Source organism: Dromiciops gliroides, chromosome 4 (assembly GCF_019393635.1).
Source record: "Dromiciops gliroides isolate mDroGli1 chromosome 4, mDroGli1.pri, whole genome shotgun sequence".
In the NCBI taxonomy this organism is placed as follows: Eukaryota; Metazoa; Chordata; class Mammalia; order Microbiotheria; family Microbiotheriidae; genus Dromiciops; species Dromiciops gliroides.
The window spans coordinates 20,323,498-20,346,306 of NC_057864.1; the positions used below are offsets into that span (position 1 = coordinate 20,323,498).

Genomic DNA, 22,809 nt, shown 5'->3' on the forward strand with positions numbered 1-22,809 from the left:
GGTCTTTGAGGGCAAGACCAGGAGTCTTTTCTTTGGCATCAGGAAGTGACGTGGGCTAGTGGGAGGAGGAAGGAAGAGACTGGTGCTCGGTCTCACTCTCTTTCCTTGGGACTCTGGTGGAGAGCGGAGCTAGAAATGTGCGTTCCCTTTAATAGATAGGAATCTAGGCCTTTTTCTCTTTACCAAATTTTTATTCTCCTTAATAAATGCTTAAAAGTCTAACTCTTGCTAAAGCTTATAATTTATTGGCGACCACTCATTAGATATTTTAGACAGTTTAGCTTGAATTTTAGCCCTTAACACAATCCAGAAAGGGGTCATTTGTGGGTCCAGCATCAAGGTGTTGGTGATTCAAGAAGCATGTTGGTGAAGTATAAGCTGATTACCCAGCTATGCCATTCACAAAGGTTACAAAGACTAGGGTAGAGTGGGTGAGAGCAATTAGCAACCCAGGCTGTCTCCATGTCCTAGGAAGGCAGGATGGTCTGTTGAGACAGAGGCAGCTCAGGTCTCCTGACTTTCAGCCATGCTGTGACTGATCATAATATCATAGAATCCTCAGTAACTGCTTTTTATCGAACGCCTGTGCTCTCTGCAGCAGGGCAGGAAAATTAGCATGTTGTGATTGTAACTCAGGTTTACCCTTTAATTCACAAAGGTCACCAATATTTAAGTAAAACATTTTACAGTAATTTCTCTTATAAGCAAATCAAAGTATTGGCTGAACTTCATTTCCTGGTGTGTAATCCAAGACTGAAATTAAGACAGTCTTCAAGAAATGTAAACATATTTTCCATTTCTCAATAACCTTAGACAAGATCAAAAAGCTTAATTTGGGTAAATGGTTACCTTTGGAAGCAGAAATATAAACTTAAGCATGAAGTTGCTCATTGTTCTCACCCACTTCAGATATTAGCTACTATTTGGTATTTAGTAAAAATGTATGTATCTAAGCACGTGTAATTTTATGGCATATATAGGTATTCTGATCTCTTTGGTATAAGGTTTTTATTATAATTTCCTATAATAACCAACGACCTTTGGTGTTAAGACATATTTTCTCCCTTGGGATATTTAGCTTTTATATGAGATTTATTAAAATTGGTCATCTTGAAGTTGGATGGATGATCCCCATGTTCCTCTTATGGGAGTTAAGCTCAATTCGCCTGTGTGTGTGTGTGTGTGTGTGTGTGTGTGTGTGTGTGTGTGTGTGTGTGTGTGTGTGTGCTGAATTAAGGATGTGGAGGAAGGAAAAACCCCAGAAGGACCTAAGGACTTTTCTCTATCTTGTTTGTTGTCCTTGAGCCTTAGTTGAGAATGGCTGCTTGTTGGTGGCTACCTATGACACAAGAGAAACCTGTCTGACGGTGTTGAGTTTAATAACCATTTGATCCTTTTGACTGTTCTCAGGCAGAGAAGGCCAGTCTGGTTCATTTGTGGGATTTTCTAAGTCTGATTTTCCTCGTGATGATTTGGGCTGTCTGTCCTCGAGATAGTTTGGCAGTTTTGGGACAATGGATCCAGTCTAAATTGAAAGAGGTAAGAATGGGGTCAGATGACTGTAGAACCTTGGTGTGCCTTGCAGTATTGGCATCGATTGGCATTTTACTGTGCATCAGGGCTTCTTAAACTTTTCCCACTTGCCACCCATTTTCACCTGAGAATTTTTCCTTTGACCTTGGGTAGAAAGGCATATAGAATAGGTATTCACAACCTTTTACTGTTGCCACATTTTTCACCACCCCCACATGACCTCATCAGGGGTCGAAGCTCACCGTTTAAGAAGCTTTGCTGTAGATAATGGATCCTAATATTGTTTTAAATTTTGTCATTTGGAAGCATGGGTTTTTCCTGATTAAACATCATAGATTCAGAGCTGGAAGGAACCTTAAAGGTCATCTAATTTAATACCCTCATTTTACAGATGAAGAAACTGGCTCAGATGAGCCTAGGGTCTCACAGGTTGTAAAGTGTGGAATTGGAATCCAGGCCCTCCCACTAAATTCCATGTTCTTTTTCTCTCGGCCACACATTTGTATCTTATCCTAGAGACAGAGAAGGCTGGGATATTCTTGGAGGCTGTGCCAGTGGGCTCAGCCTCTGTGGGTCCTCTCTCAGGTTGGTAGACTTCCAGTGCAGGCCCAGTGACCAGCTCTGTGTCCATCTGACCAGTCCAGTGAAGTCTGGAGAATTCCCACCTGTTTAGCTCCAGGGAGAGAAGCCTGTTAGCTCTGTCACCTCTGGAAGGGCTGTAGTCTTGGTGGAAGGCCCAGTAAACATTTGAGCCTGGGTCGCTATTTCTCTGAGCTCATGGAATCACAGAGTCTTAGCTGTGGAGGACCCCAGAGGCCGCCCCCAGTGGTTTCTGGTATCCCCTTAAAGTCCTCCAGGAATGAGCCTGTTATCTCCTCAGGTGCCCTAGTCCATGGGGTAGTTTAATTAATAGTCTTTGCAGTTTCTCATTGTTCCTCCTTCCTTTGGGGCTTAAGCATAATAAATTGACTTCCACAAAATGGTTATTCGTCATAGCCATTGGATTGGAAGAGTTTAGGCCAGGGGTTCTTGGCGGTTTTTGTGTCATGGACTCCTTGGGCAGTCAGTCTCTGGGGAAGCCTGTGGGGTTCTTCTCAGGATCATGTCTCAGTGCCCGGCACTATTAAAATCTAGCTATTATCATTAAATGCATAAAATAAAATACACAGGATTACAAAGGAAACCAACTATTGAAATAATGTGAAAAAACCCAGGTTATGAACCCTGGGATTGAGGGGGGGTGATTTTTATGGCCCCTCAGTTGGGTTTGTGGAGGGAGCCCATCCAGACCCATTCTTGTCCAGGGCCTTTGCTTCCTTTTGGCTTTTTATCTCCCTCTTTCCATCGCTGACCCAGGCCTTCAGTCTGTTTCCCAGATGAATGACGAAGGTGTGTTATTGATAAAGGTGACTCTTCCAAGGGATGTTTTCATTTTAATCTAAGATGGAAGACCCTCAGTCCTTAGAAGAATGTGGTCAGGCCGAAGCTGCCCCCTGGTCTCAGCCAGCCTCTGAATGAACATGTGCTCAGCATGTCACTTTGTAGAGGGGCTGGACCTCGAGCTGAGGGTTAGGAAGGAGAACCAGACTCGACATTCGCTTTTCTTGTTCTTTTTTCATGCGTACTAGTAATCATCCTGCATCTTCTATTGAGGAGCTCTTCGTGATTACTGAGTTGCCACATGTAGTTCTTTCAGTTCTGGGAGTGTCTAAGTGCTTGATAAGCTGTGATTAATTATTTTATTTCACATTTCTCTCCAAATATTTCCCCTCGTCCTGGGAGATTCGACTATCTAGGCACAATCTGTTATTTGTTTATTTAATGATTTGTGGAGCACCCATCCGCCTGCCATCTGGGTGCTGTTCCCAATCTCAGGCATCAAATACAATGAGATAAATTGATAACAAAATTGAGCAACAAGCGTCTTCATCCATTCATGCCATGGCACGTCACTTTCTTTGTTTACAGTTAATAAACGTAATTGTAAGGGAACTGTAAAGGGGAAGAAAGGAGTAGCGTTTGTTTGGGTTGTAGGACCCGGTCTCTGGAGTTCTATCCTTGTCAAGGACAAAGGCAGAATAGTTCAGCTTCCCCCCCACCCCATCCCACAATATAGTGAATGCTTTCTTGTCTCCTTTTAATGGCTTCATTAGAATTGTGTAGTAAGGAAGAGGTCATAGAACCCTACAATTTTAGTAAAGTTCTCTAGAGAACATCCTACAATCAAAACAATTTAAACTGCTTCCTAGAAAATAAAGTTGGATTGACTCCCACTTTGTTTTTGAGCTCCCTCCCTTTAAATCAAGGGTTCCCGGCCTTCATGTGAGGAGTAACTACCTGTCATTTTCCTAAAATTGTAAAATCACTAGCTTGGTAATTCCAGAGCACCCATAAGGAAGTCTGCCACGTATTTCCTGAAGAGAGGTGAGGGGCTTAAGGTGCAGATTGTGTGTGTGTGTGTGTGTGTGTGTGTGTGTGTGTGTGTGTGTGTGTGTGTGTGTGTGAGAGACAGACAGACAGACAGAGAGAAGGAGAGAGAGAGAGGGAGGGAGGGAGGGACACACAGACAGACAGAGACACAGAGAGGGACAGACATACACACACATATCCATGACGTGGCTAATATTTGTTTTGCTAGACTATCCATATTTGTTACAAAGTTTTGGTTTTCTTTTTCATTGGTTGAGTGGGGGGGGATGAGGGGGGAGTGGAAGGGAAAGAAGGCAGATTTTTGCTCATTGAAAAAAATGACATTTAAATGGAAAAAATCATTGGGCCAGAGGGGAGTGTTCTGGGACTGGGACTGATGGACTTGAACTCAAGTCTTCTGATTTCTATTCTGTTGCTCTTCTATCTGCCTCACAAAAATAGCATTTATTTCTGTTTCTGATCTTAGCAGATTGTCGGGGCTACTTCCCTTAAAATTTTCATTCCTTTTTTGGAAATTAACCCATGCATCATTAACAAAATCTGTATTCATCCCTGATAGAGTGAGCAAAGGCTGCAGCATGTACTCTGTCCCGTCGTCTTTGCTGCCGATGCTGCATAGATGTTCGGTTTCATAAGTAATGTACACATTCCATCTTACACACTTCAAGAATCTGTTAAAGTGAATAAAATGCCCTTAAGTACCGATGAGAGAAAAGGGGATTTCTGTGACATTATGAGTACAAATTGTTAACATATTATGTCGTCTTTCTTCTAGTATGTGTTTGATAGACCCTATAGTCGCACCCTGGAGGTGGAAGCTGACAAAGTGGGCCTGCAGTTTGCTGCAAAGGTAGGTGCAACCAGTGCTTGGGGAAGTGGTGAGAAGCCCCGAGTCAGGAGGAGGAAGATCACGGCCAAGCGCTAGCATAGTTTGATAGTCAAACTTCACAGGGAAGGGTTTTCTTACCTGGAAAGCCTTGTAGGGCATAAAGTTTATGGTACTTAAAAGATTGCATCAGAGCATTATTTTCCTGGAATATCTATCAGTAGCTGGGGCTGGGATGAGTCCCGCATAAAATAAACAGGGCTGTTGTCCCAAGGGGAGGGATGTTGGACTTGTGCTTGGAGAGGCATAGACGTTGGGCCTGAAAGTGACTTTTCTTTTTTTTTTGCGGGACAAGGGGGGTTAAGTGACTTGCCCAGGGTCACACAGCTAGTAAGTGTCCCTGTGGTTACAGGCCAAGTGAACTAAGCTCTGAGGGGTCATTCCAGAGTGGGAAGGTTGTCATCGTGAGGTGGAGGGGGGCAGGGGTGGGGGCTGGACTAGAGGTCACTCACCCAAGGACCGACTTGGTCAATCCTGGAGAAGCTTGTTGCCCCACTGGCTGCAGGAGCATGGCATGCTTGGGCCACAGCAGCTTTTGAGTTCTGTCCGCTTGGCTAGCGAGGGTTGGTGGGTAGAATTCATCAGTGGGAGGACTGCCTGCCTGCAGGGCACGCCGAGCAAACAGGTAGAGTCATGCTGGTGGGGCCTCAATTTCCTCACCTGTAACTTGAGAGCTTTGGCCTCAGTGATCTCATCGGTCCCTTCCAGCTCTCACCCCCCCCCTCCCCTGGTGAGTGTATTCCATCAGTATGGGAGCACCCATATGGCTGGCCATATCACAGGCTGCCTGGGCCAGGGCACAGCACCCACGCAGCTTCCATTCCTTGGCTGACATCTACTTTGCAGGTTGTCCCAGCTGGCAGCAGCCAGGGTCCTGGAGAGGGGACCCAGTGGGAGCCCCCTCAAGTCTGAGGAAGTGAGGGTCGCCCAGGGGGCTCCCGAGGTCTCCCAGTGGGAAGGGAAGCCCTGCCCCGGCCAGGCAGCTCCATCCCTCATGTGGTAGTCACCAGGTTAGCTCTTTCTCCTGAGCCTTCACGACCTTCTGGTCTGGACTGAAATAGAAAACCTGTTTCCTTGAGCTGCTGTGGCTCACCCAGGGTTGGAAAACTATGAAGACAGCACCATCTAGTGAGAAGATGAGAGAAATGGAGAAGGACTTCAGGAATCCACCTTTTAAGGGAGATCAGGAGATCAGAGCTCTGCCCAGGGAAATCCGGCTCTTCCCACTCCGTCTGCTCCCATTCTGTAGGGGAGAAAACCAAGGCTCCTCCATGGAGTGGCTTGTGCAGGGTCTTGGCTTGCTTATCACCAACCAGAGGCAGCTTGGGAGGCCAGGCTGTGTGTAGCAGGAAACCCACTGAGGCAAGACCTAGAGGGAATTGTCGGCAGGGCATTTTATTGATTAACAGTTGTAGACTCCCTGGTGATGAACTCATGTTTTACAGGTTACAGCTGATAAGTAATGTTAGATGGGGGAGCATCATGGGATCCAGGGAAATGAGATGTCCTCCTGAATGGTCATCTTTGATCTTGGCTGTTGTTCTGTGGTTTTGAAGCTGACGACTTAGACCAGTCACATGTTGAATGTCAGGTTCATTATGTCCTTCCTGAGGTCTTTCTTTTATTAGTTGGGGATTGTGTCCCAGCACTTAGCACAGTTCCAGGCTCATTGTAGGCAGATGTTTATCGGTTTGGATTAGGCACTGCCATGTAGTTAATGAGATGGTTAACCAGCCAAGACCAATATGAAATGAACTACGAAATACCTACTATACATTCTTCGTGCACCTTCCAGATTGGCATATGGATAGAATTTTTTATCAGATTTAAACTTTAAATTGTAAGAGAGGTATTGGCAAACATTGCGTGTGATTTGCAAATAGATGTGGTTATTTGTCAGTAGCTCTCATTATTAATGATGCAGTTGTCCTGATTCTTAAGGCTGTCATGTGACTGGCCAGAAATATCTGAGTCCACCAAGAGTGGACACTCATGGTTACCTAGAAAGGGTCCTGTAGAATGGCTGATCAGGCAAACTAGAAATTGCAAAATGACATAAGCCCCGACAAACAGATAATGAGGATTCCAGTGGGGGGAAAAATGGGCTGTCTCTGAACACGAACAAAATTCAGACGTACCAATGTCCTGGCAACACTTATTTCTTCTTAGTTTTTTTGTGCTCCTGTCTGCACTGAAATATTCCACCGTACTCTGCTCTGGTGTATTGTCTTGGGGCTACACCTAAGAGAGCTTCCTGGCTTGGTCCTTTCCTCCTTCAGCCGCCTGATGAGCTTCTGTCCCATGGGGGACACTGGCCATCAGTGTGGTAAAAGGAGGCGGGGCAGTTTAGGTGATACCTCAGGTCTCTTCTAGCTCGAAAGTGCTGAGCCCCAGGATCCAAGCTTGAGTGAAAGACAGTCTTTGTGATTTGTTGTAGTTGGTAAAGGAAGTTCAAACTACCAGGAAAGGTTACCCAGAATCTGTGACAGGGAGTGAGTGCAGAAGTGCTATTGGCTGTCTGCTTCTGGGGCTTCTGAGGGCCACCTGGAGTGGTGAGGAGGTAGAAGCCATACCCAGGGAGCCGGGGCAGCCCCCCCCCCTTTGTATTTCTTTTTTTTTTTTTTTTGGTGTGGGGCAATGAGCGTTAAATGACTTGCCCAGGGTCACACAGCTAGTAAGTGTCAAGTGTCTGAGGCCGGATTTGAACTCAGGTCTTCCTGAATCCAGGGCTGGTGCTTTATCCACTGTGCCACCTAGCTACCCCCAAAATGACTATTTTCATACCTGATCCAGGCTATTTTTTCTTTTTACAAATGGAGAGAATAAATATAAGTGACATGTTCATTTTCAAAAATTTCCCCTTCCTTTAGTATGTCTTTGCAATTAGTTTTGCAAAGTATAGAGAAACAAGGATACCTCCATCTTAATTTTCAAACAGATGTCTCAGTTCCTTTTGGAATCTTGGTCTGTTGGGATGATTAATTTGTTCCTCTGATGTACTCTGCATACCAAGTATTACTTTAAAGATTGTCTTCAGCTGTGTTTGTTAGAGATTAAAACAGTGACATAATTTAGTTGTCCTTTGATTAACTCTTTGTATGCTGAGCAGGACATGAGATAGTGACATCTTTTTGACATATACCAGACAAGCCTGGTCTGCCCAGGCAACTGGAGGCAAGGAATAGTGGTTATGATGGCTCTTTCCATGTATTTTTTTTTTAAACATAGTACTGTGCTATGCTAGATTGACAGGACTCCCACATAGGAGATTATGGTATTCTGATCACTTGTTTTCAAATCATTTTTTAGTTTTATGAAAACTTTTGGAAGCAGTAATTTGCATTGGCTATTTTTTTTTTTTTAGTGAGGCAATTGGGATTAAGTGACTTGCCCAGGGTCACACAGCTAGTAAGTGTTAAGTGTCTGAGGCCGGACTGAGGTACTCCTGACTCCAGGGCCGGTGCTCTATCCACTGTGCCACCTAGCTGCCCCATTGGCTATTTTTTGTACTAATGATGTTTTGGTTACTTTCTTGGGCAGTAGAGAGGAGGTTAAGCTGGATTCGAAGGAACAGATCTGGTCATTTTTTAACTTGAACTGAATATGAAGTAGGCTTTGTTCACAGCAGCGACAGTAGGTTAATTGTTGTTGATGGTGGAAAGTGGTTGGTATTTTCCACCCTTGTGTCACAAATAGACATTAGAGATTTTGTCAAGTTTAAGGTTGTGCTGTATTTAATTCTAAATCCTTTTCTCCTGAAGGTTTCTAACATTTTTGCACATAATGCTTTGCTAGCACATAGTCAGTTGTGGCTGTTACTAGGGTGACTGATATATGGGCTGTCTGCTGCCTTGCTGCCTTCATCTTTGTCACTATCGCAGAATTCGGGATATTCTAATAGTACTTCTCATCAATGAGTGATCATGGTCCCCTTAGATTTCTTAGAATAAAGGGAAAAGGTCCAGATTTGAAATAGAGTAACTTCTTTAGGACGTTATTTACTTAAGAAATTTTAATATGGATAACGTTACACTGATATTTTAGTCATTTAAAAATATTCTGAATGACTGTTAAAGTCGTGTATTCCGCATTTCATGGTTATATAAAGTTAGATGGGACCCTGGAGAGCATCTTGGGTCTAGTTCCCTCATTTTGCAGGAGGAGAGAGGCAGCTTTACATGCAAGGCCACCCGGGTAGCCAGCGGCAGAACCAATACTGGAGCTGGCTATTCTGCTTCCCAGTCTGTCGCCCTTCCCTGTGGACTCTGCATGTAGCAGAGCCTGCATTCTGACAATGTGTATGCACTGCTATTACTTGTGAGATTCAAAATTAGATATATGGAACGTTAAACTCCCCTTTTTAACTTTTCTCTTTTCTATCTATCATCTATCATCTATCTATCTATCTATCTATCTATCTATCCATCTATCTGTCTGTCTGTCTGTCTATCCATCCATCTATCTATCTATCTATCTATCTATCTATCTATCTATCTATCTCTCTATCTATCTATCTATCTATCTATCATCTATCCATCTATCTATCATCTATCCATCTATCTATCCATCTATCTATCCATCTATCTATCTATCTATCTATCTATCTATCTATCTATCTATCTATCTATCTGTCTGTCTGTCTGTCTGTCTGTCTGTCTGTCTGTCTGTCTGTCTGTCTGTCTATCCATCCATCCATCCATCCATCCATCCATCCATCTATCTATCTATCTATCTATCTATCTATCTATCTATCTATCTATCTATCTATCTATCTATCTATCTATCTATCTATCCATCCATCCATCCATCCATCCATCCATCTCAGACCACTAAGGAAAAGAAGCCTCTGAGCTTTCATCTGTGAGGGATTAGTTTTTTATTGCTCGGGAATTAATTAGACAATAAAAGGTGATATCAATTAGGGAAATAGGGAAGTAGAAATACAGATGAATGACCTTAGATCTAAACTTAGTCTATTTTCCTTTATAAAACTCATCAAATCCCAAACTGCCTGCCAGGCCGAGAACCAGCACACCCAAAGCCGGACACCAACCACGTGTTTCTGAAATCCTCTTGCCCACGCGCGCCGCCATGGCTAAGTTTAACAGCCAGAGAACGCCAGCTTCCATTCCTGCCCTTACTTTTAAGTCCATGTACCGGAAGTTCCTCGCATTCTCCTCCCCAAAAAAAGAGGTCCTTCAAAAGCCACTTTAGTAGCATGCGCAATCTCTCAAATGATTTACCACATACTATAATGTAACTTTTTTTCTCCCCCTGCCTTACATATTTGCATTTTCTTCCATAACCTTGTATTTTGTGTATTTTTTCCCATATGTGACCTTAGAGAGTTAACCTGATTTCCTGGTCTCCTACATTTGACTTGCAGGCTTGTGTGGATGTCAGAGCAAGTTCAGTGTTTTGGCAACAGTTGGAGTTGGCAGATAGGATTCTGGGTGACCCTAAGTTACCGGAATGGCTGTCAACGCATCCCTCTCATGAGAACCGGGCTGAGCACTTGGAACGACTTATCCCTCAGGTGAGCAGAGAAACTCTTAGGCCAGAAACTTCTCGTCATATTGTTTACAGTAAATTCTGTTATTTGGCATATTCTGGGACAAGGAACAATCTGCTTTGTCATTAACTCTCTTCTCTGATGTTTCTTATGCTGAATCATACCCAGATTCAGAAATTGAGTCCCTGAGGTTATATTAAGGGTAGGAAGTGTTAAAAAAAATTCTCAGACTCTTATTTTCTCAGGTTGAGGTCTGTGATGTTGTAGCAACAGATTAGCTCTGTTCCTGTTGAATGCACATTCTGAAATAATCACCAGCGGTTCAAAACACTGATAGAGCCAATGAAGAGAAATCTATTTGTTCAGCCTCAGTCCATGCTCTGTAAGGAGCAGGTGAGTGTATGGTGCCTTTGAGAACTGGAGGGTGGTGGAACTTTCCAATCAGCAGAGCTTCTATTTCATGAGAACCTGTGGCATTAGCGCACACAAGAACAAGCGTTCTCCGTTTATTCTGCTCAGACACTGGGAGCTTGGCTCCCCGGCACCCGCCTGGTCAGGACTGAGAAAGCATGGCCAGAACAGGCCAGCGTCTTTGACACGTTAGCAGTATTCTGTGTATGGAGAGTGCTCAGAACCGTCCCCCAAAAGCCTCGGTGTTCTTCGGCATGGACTTAGCCTGCTCACGGCTGGGACCGCTAGGAGACTGTGAAGCTGCTTCTCTGGAAGAGCACACGTGGCTCAGCCAGCTGCTTTTGCTCCTGCACATCTTTGGCCTTCCATGGAGTATGGGGCTGGCGAGGGGCCATCCTCTTGTCTTTTCACAGAGAATCATGGCTACAGAATAAAGTGTAGGTTCTCCAGTTTGGGCAGGTTCATCATCTGCCCAAAGTTAGATGACTCAGCATTTGCAAAGAATTTTACCCACAGTCCTTTCAGAGCCCTTGGCATAAAACCTGGCATGGCTTGTTTGGTTTTCCTATCACTTGATTGATTCATGTTGATCTTGTCTTCTGAGCCGTGACGAGGGCGCGGGTGACTGGGTGCAGGTAAGTGGCTGACGTCCAGGAGACCCCATGCCCTCAGAGAGGGTTGTGTTCCAGTACCTAGAGGTTGGCCCCTGGCTTCAGGCCGTGAGCTTCCGTGACTCCCCTGCAGGGTCCCAAAGCCCATAAAGTCCATTGGCCACACTCACCACCCCTGTTGTCAGAATGTAATCCTTCCCATACCTCAGGTGAGGGTCTCCCTGACCCAACCGACCTTTGCCTTCCCTTGGTGGTGTTCTGCCCCTAGGGCCATTCCCTGATCGCTCTCATCACCCTAGGCCGGTGTCCTGAGGTCTTTGCTTCCCCGGGGCCTCTCCAAGGGATTCTGCCATCGTTCTCAGCCTCGTGTCGTCACAGATGGCGCCCTGGACTTAAATTCCTCATCGGCTAAGTGAAGGGGCTGGACCCAAGGGCCTTTGGGCCCCCTCTTCCTTCATCCAGGTCATTTCACTGGGAATGACCTTGGGCCTTTGATGGCCGTTCTTTGGGTCTGGCCAGTCGATCATTTCTGTGTTTGCCTTTGACTTGATGGGGACAAGCCCGCAGCCAGAGGTAGGCCAGCAAAACTGGAAATGTTTAACACAATAACTGAAAGCATAAAACAATACGGGTAATGTGAATTTGTGGTTTTCTAATGGTGACATGGATAGAGTGCTAGAGTCAGGAAAACTCATCTTCATGAGTTCAAATCTGGCCTCAGGCACCCACGGGCTGTGTGACCCTGGGCAAGTCACTTCACCTGTTGGCCTCAGTGGAGGCCAACTGGAGAAATGGTAAACCCCTCCAGTATCTTGGCCAAGAAAACCCCAGACGGAATCATGAAGAGTCAGATGTGACTGAAAACAATTGAACACAACTCATGTCAGTATCTGGCCTGCAGATGTGTTTCTATTTGAGTTTGACACCACTAACCTAGCTCATATCTCCTCGATCAAATAACAAGACAGATTTATTAAAATTTAGTTCAACTATATAGCAATTCCCTACCAGTTTAGTTAAATGCGAGTTTAAAGAAAGAAATTGGTTTAAAATGACCCAGTCTTTTTTTCCTCCTTGTGATGAATAAGCTTAGTTAAGCAAAACAAATCTACCCCTCTGCCATGTCCAGAAGTGTATGCCGTATTCTGTCCCATGAGTCCATAACTTCTCTGTCAGGAGGTGGGTAGCATGCTTTGTCACTGGTTCTTAGGCATCATGGTTGATGATTTCATCGATCAGAGTTCTTAAGATCAACTGAGATAATATGTGTAAAACACACATTCGCCCTTAAAGCTCAGATAAATGTTAGCAGTTATTATGTCTTTACAGTGTTGTTGCTGTTAGCTTTTCCTTGTTTCTGCTCACTTCCCTATGCATCAGTTCATATAAATCTTTCTAAGTTTTTCTGAAAATGTCCCTTTTGTCATTTCTTATGGCACGATAATATTCCATTGCATTCATATCCCATAGTTCGTTCATCCATTAGTCTGTAAGTGCCACCTTTGTTTTCAGTTCTTTGACATAATATAAAGAACAATTATAAATATTTTTCTTGATAGGGGATTTCCCCCTCTTTTTGGCTCTTTTTAGGGCATAGGTCTGGTAGTAATGTCACTGAGTCAAAGCGTTTGCATTTTAATGACTTTTTGGGCATAGTTCCAAATTGTTCTCTAGGATGGCTGGACCAATTCATAGCTCCACCAAAGGTGCACTGCTATGCTTGTCTTCCTCTAGCACCTTCAGCAGTTGTCATTTTCTCTTCTTGTCATCCTTACCGATCTGATATATGTAGAATAAAAATTCAGAGTTGTTTTAATTTTCTTTCTTATTATTTATGATTTGTAGCATTTTTTTTATATGACAGTTGATCCCTTGCATTCTTTCTTTGAAAACTGTCAGTATGTCTACTTTGACCATTTTGCTGCTGGGGAATAGCTGATGTTATTATATATTTGAATGATTTCCTTATATATCTTAGGGATCAGATTTTATCAGAGAAATTTGTTGCAAAGATTATTTTTTTACCCCATTTAACTTAATGTCTTCTAATTTTAACTGTATTGATTTTATTTGTACAAAACCTTTTCAACTTTTTGTAATCAGAATTGTTCACTTTATATTCTATGATCATCTCTATCCTCTGTCTGGTTATGAACTCTTCTTCCATCTAGAGTTGGGAAATGTATTTTCTTACTTTTTTGAGTAATATTTTTTCCAATTACATGTAAAAACAATTTTTTTTTTTTAGTGAGGTAATTGGGGTTAAGTGATTTGCCCAGGGTCACACAGCTAGTAAGTGTTAAGTGTCTGAGGCCGGATTTGAACTCAGGTACTCCTGACTCCAGGGCCGGTGCTCTATCTACTGCGCCACCTAGCTGCCCCTAAAACAATTTTTAATATTAGGTTTTTTGAATTCCTAATTCTATCTCCCTCCTTCCCCTCTTGCTTCTCTGAGATGGCAAGCAATTTGATATAGGTTGTACATGTGTAATCGTGCAAAATATAATTCCATATTGGCCTGAAAGAAAATACAGATCAAATCATATACACTCTTACACATAAACACACAAATAAAGAAGGTGAAAATAGTATGTTTTGATCTACATTCAAATGTACATCAGTTCTTTCTCTTGAGGTGGATAGCATTTGTCATCATGAGTCCTTTTGGAATTGTTTTCCATCATTGTATTGCTGAGAATAGCTAAATTATTCACAGCTGATTACAGTATAATTTGCTGTTACTGTGTAGTATTCTCCTGGTCTCTGCATCAGTTCAGGTTTTTCTGAAAGCATCCTTTTTGTCATTTCTTTTTTTTTTTAAATTATTTCACTTAAAGTTTTTACTTTTTCCCAATTACATGTTTTTTGTTTTGTTTTGTTTTGAGGGCAAATTAGGGTTAAGTGACTTGCCCAGGGTCACATAGCTAGTAAGTGTCAAGTGTCTGAGGCTGGATTTGAACTCAGGTCCTCCTGAATCCAAGGCCAGTGCTTTATCCACTGGGCCACCTAGCTGCCCCCTCCCAATTACATGTAATGATAATTTTCAACATTCATTTTTGTAAGATTCTGAGATCTGTAATGATTGGAATGACATCACCTGCTGGAGACTTACTGTAACAAAGCTCCTCCATGAGGAGAAGGCCTCTGAGGGCAAGCCATGTGGTCAAGGTCCTTAGCGTCAGGAAGTGACGTTTGCTCGTGGGTACTGTCTATCAAGGCTACCAGCCAATCAACTTGAAGAGCCTCCCATTTCTGGGAGGAGGACACGAAGTAGGAAGTGGATGCTGGCGGAGGGGTGCTCTCTCTTTTGGTTCTTGACCTTGCCATGATGGGTCGGATGATGGGGTCTCTTAGAAATAGTTAGATTTTTACCTTTCTCTCTGATCCTAATGCTCTTTAATAAATGCTTAAACACTTAAATACTCTTGCTAAAGCTTATAATTTATTGGTGACCACTCATTAGATTTTAGATGGTATAGCTAGAATTTTAGCCCCTTACAGATCCAAATTTCTCTTCCACTCTCCCTTCCCTCCCTCCTTCCCAAGACAAGTAATTTGGTATAGGTTATATAGTACAATCATGTCAAACATATCTTTACATTAATCATGTTATGAAAGAAATATCAGAACAAAAGGGAAAGACCACAGGAAACAAAAAACAACAAAAAATGAAAATAGTATTCCTCCATGTGCATTCAGACTCCATAGTTCTTTCTCTGTATATGGAGAGCATCTTCCATCATGAGTCCTTCAGAATTGTCTTGTATCATTGTATTGCTGAGAAGAGTCAAATCTATCATAGTTGATCATTGTACAATATTGCTGTTACTGTGTGTAATGTTCTCCTGGTTCTGCTTACTTCATCAGTTCATGTAAGTCTTTCCAAGTCTTTCTGAAATAAGCCTACTTATCATTTCTTATGGCATAATAGTATTCCGTTACATTTATATACCACAACTTTTTCAGCCATTCCCCAATTGATAGGCATCCCCTCAATTTCCAATTCTTTGACACCACAAAAAGAACTGCTTTAAATATTTTTGTACAAATAAGTCCCTTTCTCTTTAAAAAAAAACAACAAACTATCTTTGGCATACAAACCTAGTAGTGATGTTGCTAGGTGAAAGGGTATGTACAGTTTTTTTTGCCCTTTGGGCATAGTTCCAAATTGCTCTCCAAAATGGTTGGATCAATTCACAACTCCACCAGCAATGCATTAGTGTCCCAGTTTTCCCACATTGCCTCCAACATTTATCATTTCTCTTTTCTATCATAGTAGCTAATCTGATAGATGTGAGATGGCACCTCAGGGTGGTTTAAATGTACATTTCTCTAATCAATAGTGATTTAAAGCATTTTTTCATATGACTATTGATAACTTTGATTTCTTCTTCTGAAAGTGGCTGTTCATATCATTTCACCATTTGTCTATTGGGGAAGGACTTGTATTATAAATTTGACTCATTTCTCTATATATTTGAGAAATGAGGCCTTTATTAGAGATAGTTGCTGTAAAGGAAATGTCTTTTCTCCTTTCTTGTTTCTTTAATTGTTTATGATGTGGCTTCCTAGGGCCTGCCCCATTCAAGACTACAATGATAGGTCAGATTTCCCAGGAATCCAAGTTTAGCTTAGGGTTTATAGATTCCATTTCCCTTTTTTGGGAAGGGGCTGGGGAGAGAATCACTGGCCGTGGCTCTGCAGTTTTCTCTGCTGGTTCTTTCAGTTGTTGAGGATCCATGTCAGCTAGACCCTCAAGGGGAGGGAGCTGCTATCTTATTAGCTCCAGATTGGGCTGGGGCAGGAATGCTTATTACCACCCATTTGTGTTAAGCCCTTCCCAGTCCACAGATGATTCTCCTTTATAGGAAAAGCAGGCACACAACAAAGAGTTGAGCAAGTTTGTCTTCCCTCTCCTCCCCTCTCCTCCCCTCTCCTCCCCTCTCCTCCCCTCTCCTCCCCTCTCCTCCCCTCTCCTCCCCTCTCCTCCCCTCTCCTCCCTTCTCCCCTCTCCCCCTCTCCCCTTCTCCCCCTCTCTTCCTCCCTTTCCTCCATTCCCCCGCTTCCTCCTCTCACTCCATCTCCCTTCCTCTCTCCCTTTCCTTCCCTTGCTTATTACCTTGTCCCACAGATACATGTGCCTTATTTCCCTAATTAGATTCAAGCTCCTTGAGGTCTTATGTTTCCCCTTCATTTCTCATGGTCCCTAGCACAGAGCTCGATAACTTCTTGGCAGGAAGTTCTCTGAAATCCTGGTCCGGGGAAGGTATGGTAGCCATAGAAGATAACACAACCGTCCTCAGCAGACCCTTGAGGCTGTCAGAGGGCACGGGTGCATTCTTTGGCCTTGAACGGCATCAGTGCCGTGGCCCTGCCCTTGTTTGGAGCGGGTCTGTCTCTCAGGAGTCCAGAGGAGGGGGCTCTTCATTGTCTCGATGTCCTGCTGCCTCAGCTTCTAAATGGCCAAAGTCTTTAAGACAAGAGAGGCAGAAATGGCCACCCAGGGGCCATGTTGTTTCTGTGCCTCCATTTTCTCTCCAAGATAGATGCCGTCGGTGGTTTTCATTCTATGTATGGATTCTCTTCTGCTTTTTGGCCGGCGTCGTGCTGATTGCTTTGAGTCCCCGAACACCTCAGGGCCTCTAGTCAATGAGAAATGTGAAATTTTACCTTGTATCTGTAGAGGAAAATGAGGTGGGTGAGGGATGCTTATTGTAAGCCCAGATTATGACACGCAGTTAAGCAGACAGACCATAGTTAGCCTGTCAGTGTGGTCAGGCATTCCGTCTAGAAAATGTTTGGGCCCAGAATTAAATAGAGTAGAGGAGCCAATTGGGCCCCATCTGGGAGCTTGGAAAGTGCTCTGGGTGATGCTAGAGCTTCTTTCCCCACCTCGGGGCAATGAGGGTTAAGTGACTTGCCCAGGGTCACACAGCTGTTAAGTGTCAAGTGTTTGAAGTAAGATTTGAACTCAGGTCCTCCTGACTCCAGGGCCAGTGCTCTATCCACTGCGCCACCTAGCTGCCCAGAGCCTCCTTTTTTTTAATACCAGTATTCTCCTGGAGGAGAGTAGCATGATGCACGGGGTGAAGAAGACCTGGGGTCCTGTCCCATTGCTGATCCCTGCTGGCCACGTGGCCTCTCAGCAGCTCCCAGCAGCTCCTGTAGACTGTGAGCCGCATGGCCTGCACTGTCTGCTCTATAACCTCTACATATCTCCCGAAGTCCTCCTGGTGTTGCAATGTGGTTGAAAATCAGACTGTCACCATATCAGGAGAATAAAAACTGCCAGTGACCGAAGGGTTACTGAAAGGTCACATGGTGCTCCTCTGTCGGCTGTAGCGTGTTAACCCTGGGTAGCTTGTTCTCGGAAACGATGCAGAAGGTGTTCTGCAGGACATGTAGGGCCAGAGAAGGAGCTGGGCGGGCAGACAGCCCGAGGGCCAGCCCACTACAGCTGTTGGGAGATGGAGGAGGCCTTTAGAGATGGGGCTGACTAGTGATTATCCTAAAAGCCTTAGTTATGGGCACATTTTAACTCTCCCAGGGAAGGCGTGAGCCTAACTCAGCACCCAGAGGAAAGGAGAGAGTAGCTAGGGAAGAGGGGGGCCAGAGTCAAAGATAGCAGGAAAAGGGGGAGTGGGGTCCATGGTGGATTGTGTGAAGAGCACAAGGACTTGTTTCCCATCCTGTAGCTCAAGCTCAAGCTTAGTCCCTGTGTCCCAGGGACCACAGTGAGGCCTGGTCTGATCAACACAAGTAGGACCTGCCAGCATCTTCCAGGGGCTTTGGGTCATCTGCTGTCTGTATTTTCTGACTGAATCAAATGGCCGCAGTATCAGTGGTAGAGGAAGAATCTGGATTTCAGTGTTTCAGCGTGTATTGGATTCCTTTTGGGGAGCAGTCATAGCTAATAGCAAGAGCTTGATACAGTACCTCTTGTGGGTCAGGCATTGTGCTAAGTGCGTAGTTATTATCTCACTGGATCCTCATAACAGCCCTGGGAGATAGGGGCTCTTATTACCCCCATTTTACATTTGAGGAAAGTGACTTGCAGAGAGTCACACAGCTAGTCAGTGTCTGAGGTTGGATTTGCATTAAACATTAACATTAAAAGGTTTGATTGTAAACAGAGTAATAGTAAAAGAGATCATTGTTTTTAAGAGATTTTATATAAGCCATGAACCTTAAAGGAAGGGAAGAAGCCACACCCCTGTTCCATCTCGCTTTCTGCTTCTCTGTGTGTGTCCAGGCCACCCCCCTGCCTGGAATGTACCATCTCCTCACCCCCACCTCTTGGACCTCTGCTCCTGCCAGAGGCCTTTGCCCCACCCACCCTTGCCCCTTACCTTTTATTCATCTGTATCTATTTGATATCTGGGTGCCTCTTGTTTTCCCCATAGAATATAAGCTCCGTGTAGGCAGGGACTGTTTCCTTTTTGTCTTTGAATCTCTAGGGCCTACTATAGTGCCTGGCACACAGTGCTTAATCAGTGTTTTCCATTTACTTGGTTTTTGATGGTGTTGAATTGAATTGAATTGATTCAGACCACCCTACTCCAAAAGTGTTCTTCACCTGCCCTCTCCACTGGAAAAAGAGTTGTGTAATGGGTTTGGTTCACTCCATGGGTTGTTTTGTCCTTGGAGAACAGGAATTCCAGAGTGATGTGATGGGGACTTAGGGTTAGTGCTTGAAGGGATCCTGGAGGTTATTCTGACCAGCCCTCTGCTGCACAGCTAGCAAGGAACAGCTTCCAAATGCAGTCTTGAGATGTAAACACGTTCATTTGCCTCTGTTTATGGCTTGGTGGTACTCAGCAGCTCATGGGTTGTGTGTAGCTGTCGATATTTCATTGATGATCCTCCTATCTTGATCCCAGATCTCAAAAGGAGTCACACTGTATGACGTGGTTTTCGTTTGTCGTTTCGTTAACTTCTGTTGGTGGGCATGTGACCGACAGAGAGGTCTTGGCATTTTCATTTCCAGGTTTAGAAAGGAGAAGAATTACATAAGAGGTTGGTGCTTTACAGAATTAATAGTAAATCATTATGCATTTTTCTGGCTGGTTGCTTTCACCCTCACTTGTAATCCATTCTTTGTGAGAGTTGTATTTTTTGTTTCATAATTCTAGTTGGGTGAATTTCTTAAAAGGATTTTTATTGCTATCTTCTGTATTTGCATCAACTAGATTTCCCTCTATCTTTCCCTTATTCCCTCCCAGGAAGCTCTCCCTTGTAATACAGACTTTGTTTTTTCAAAAGAGGAAAGTAGGGGGCGGCTAGGTGGCGCAGTGGATAAAGCACTGGCCTTGGATTCAGGAGGACCTGAGTTCAAATCCAGCCTCAGACACTTGACACTTACTAGCTGTGGGACCTTGGGCAAGTCACTTAACCCTCATTGCCCTACAAAAACAAAAAACAACAAAAAAAGAGGAAAGTAGAAAAAAAAATGAGTAAAAACTGATCAACATATTGGAAACATTCTGACATTGTTTGCTGAGTTCCACACCTGAGGACCCCAGCCTCCCCACAGGAGCAGAGCGAGCTTTCTTATATTCCTCTTTGGAATTGTTTATTCTTCAAAAATTCACAACCTTCAGTTTTGATTGTTTTGTGGTGGTGATTTTTTCCATTTACTGTTGTTTTCCTGGTCCTGTTTGTGTTACCTCCCGTGAGTTCATGATCTTTACTTGCTTCCCTGTATTCATCATGCTTATTGTTTCCTCCAGCACAGCCCATCCCCTCCCTTCCCCTCCCTCCCTGCCTGGCCCAGCCCAGCCCAGCACCCATTCTATCCCTTTCCATTCATTACATCACCACAATTAGTTTAACTATTCCCCAGTTGATGGACATTTAGTTTCTATCCAGTTCTCTGCTATACTGGTTCAATATTAATGGAGTCTTTAAAGCTGCAGGAGCCTTCTGTTTTGCTCGAGTGTTCCCCCTTTTCAATTTTCAATCATTGAACTAAAATCTTTGAAAATTTTTCTTTGAACTGGTTGACAAATGCCAACTTGTACTGAAACCCTTTCTTAAGTTCCAAGTTGTAAAATTTTACCAAAGTATATTTACAGATGATCACTGGGGGCCTTGAAAATGTGCTTCATTGCCACTTTCAAAGAGAAGAATTCTTTAAAATAAGAATGATTTGATTAGAGAGTACAAAGAAAAATGATTGCATAAACTGTATATGTTGGGGATTGGTAATGAAAGAAAGAATGGGAGACAAATTCCTTTTAAAACAAACTAACAGAATATGGAAACATAATTTTGAAGCTTGATGTAATCTTTTTCTATTTTTTCCCCAAGTGATTGAATTCATTTTGAATGTGATAAAACTCTATTATAGCATTGGGAATAATTTAGTGGTTGAAGTGAAACTGATATTTAGTACAAGAGTATGTTGTTAATTACAATACATAGTTATAACTCAAAGATTGGAATTCCCTGCAAACACAAGACTAATTTTTATAATAAAGAAAGGAGACTCTTCTGGTGATTTATAAAATTCTGTGAGAAAGTCTGTCATTGAAAATCTTAATTGTGGGTATATACCGTCCTGGAATTTACGTGAGCATTCTTCCCTGAACTGAATGCAGTGCTGAAGAATACAGAACAGTGAACCCTAGCATCCACCGAGCTAGATGAGGTGATGACATGGTTTTTGCTCTCAAGTCACCATCTGATGGGGGTGTGTGTAATGATACACTAGCACAGAGAGCTGTGATACCCAACTTACGTGATGAGCAATTAGGCAATCATAAAATAAAATTGTTTGGGGGGAGCCGCTACTAAGTGGCAACTCAACGAAAACCCTGGAGGAGGCAGAACTTAGGCTACACTTTAAAATGAGTAGGAATTTTATTGATGAAGAGGGGACAAATAAGTGACTGGAATCAGGCATGACTTCTTTTGCCTTTGGCTTTCCTGCTACCTGACTTTCCTGAATCTGCAGGCATTCCTTCTTCTTTGCTGTCCTTTCCACGCTCTGACTGTGGGTTCATTTCCTCTCCCCCTCATTCCCCATGACCCTCTTCTCACTGCCCACTGCCCATTCACTACATGATCCCCTTTGCTTTTCTCCCTGGTCCTTTTTTCCTTGGTGACTTTACCTGTTGTCCTGGTACAACCCCATGTAGACAGTACCTACATCTCTCTATCCATATCCATGACTGACGCTGTGTGAGTAATACACAACCATTTCCCAGGTGCTGATAGGATGTACATACACTTGGAGAGTCTGCTCTCACCCCAAGTGTAACATATCCAATACAGAATTTGGTCTTTAACCCATCTCTTCTTCCTCATTCCCCTAGTACATCAAGATTTGATCCTTGGGCAGCTAGGTGGCGCAGTAGATAGAGCACCGGCCCTGGATCCAGGAGGACCTGAGTTCAAGTCTGACCTCAGTCACTTGATACTTACTAGCTGTGTGACCTTGGGCAAGTCACTTAACCCTCATTGCCCTGCAAAAAACCCCCCAAAAACAAAATAAAAACAACAAGATTTGATCCTTGGACAGCTAGGTGGCACAGTAGATTGAGCACCAGCCCTGGATCCAGGAGGACCTGAGTTCAAATCTGGCCTCAGACACTTGATACTTACTAGCTGTGTGACCTTGGGCAAGTCACTTAACCCTCATTGCCCTGCAAAAAAAACAAAAATAAAAACAACAAGATTTGGTCCCTGATGCCCAGAAGTCATAATGCTTGTTCATTTTTGGTACATTTTTTATGGATTATTGTGAGAATAAGCTTTTTTTTTTTTTTTTTGGCGGGGCTATGAGGGTTAAGTGACTTGCCCAAGGTCACACAGTAAGTGCCAAGTGTCTGAGGCCAGATTTGAACTCAGGTCTTCCTGAATCCAGGACCGGTGCTTTATCCACTGTGCCACCTAGCTGCCCCATCTTATTGCTTTTTTAATCTACAAAATAGCTATGTATCAATTAAGGGGAGTTGGATTTTGTTTTGTTTTGTTTTGTTTTTATTTTTTTTTTTTAGTGAGGTAATTGGGGTTAAGTGACTTGCCCAGGGTCGCACAGTAATTGCCAAGTGTCTGAGGCCAGATTTGAACTCAGGTCCTCCTGAATCTAGGACCGGTGCTTTATCTACTGTGCCACCTAGCAGTCCCATCTTATTTTTTTTTTTTTAATCTAGAAAATGGCTATGTATCAATTAAGGGGAGTTGGATTTTGTTATTTTTTTGGTTAAATACTTTGATAAAAACAAGTATAACCCTCTAGTATTAAGCATAATGCAATGATCCATTAGCTATTTAAAAAGGTAAATATAGGTTTGTACTGAGAATATTATTTGAAGATAATTAACCAATAATCATGTTAATTTTATTTACTTGGAATAATCTGTTAAGTTTAGGAGACATACATAGCATATGCATTCTGGTTACCATAACAACTTGGGTGCAGA

At 43.3% G+C, this 22,809-nt stretch overlaps 1 protein-coding gene across 4 annotated transcripts in view; it reads left to right on the forward strand.

Moving 5' to 3' along the window:
- OMA1 (OMA1 zinc metallopeptidase) overlaps positions 1–22,809 on the forward strand; it is a 66,857-nt gene that overhangs the window by 38,558 nt on the left and 5,490 nt on the right. For all 4 annotated transcript variants that reach the window (XM_043964076.1, XM_043964079.1, XM_043964078.1 and 1 more), the window contains 3 exons: positions 1,411–1,539; positions 4,739–4,813; positions 10,236–10,385. In XM_043964076.1, the coding sequence (XP_043820011.1) occupies positions 1,411–1,539; positions 4,739–4,813; positions 10,236–10,385 (354 nt within the window). The remainder of the gene's footprint in view (positions 1–1,410; positions 1,540–4,738; positions 4,814–10,235; positions 10,386–22,809) is intronic.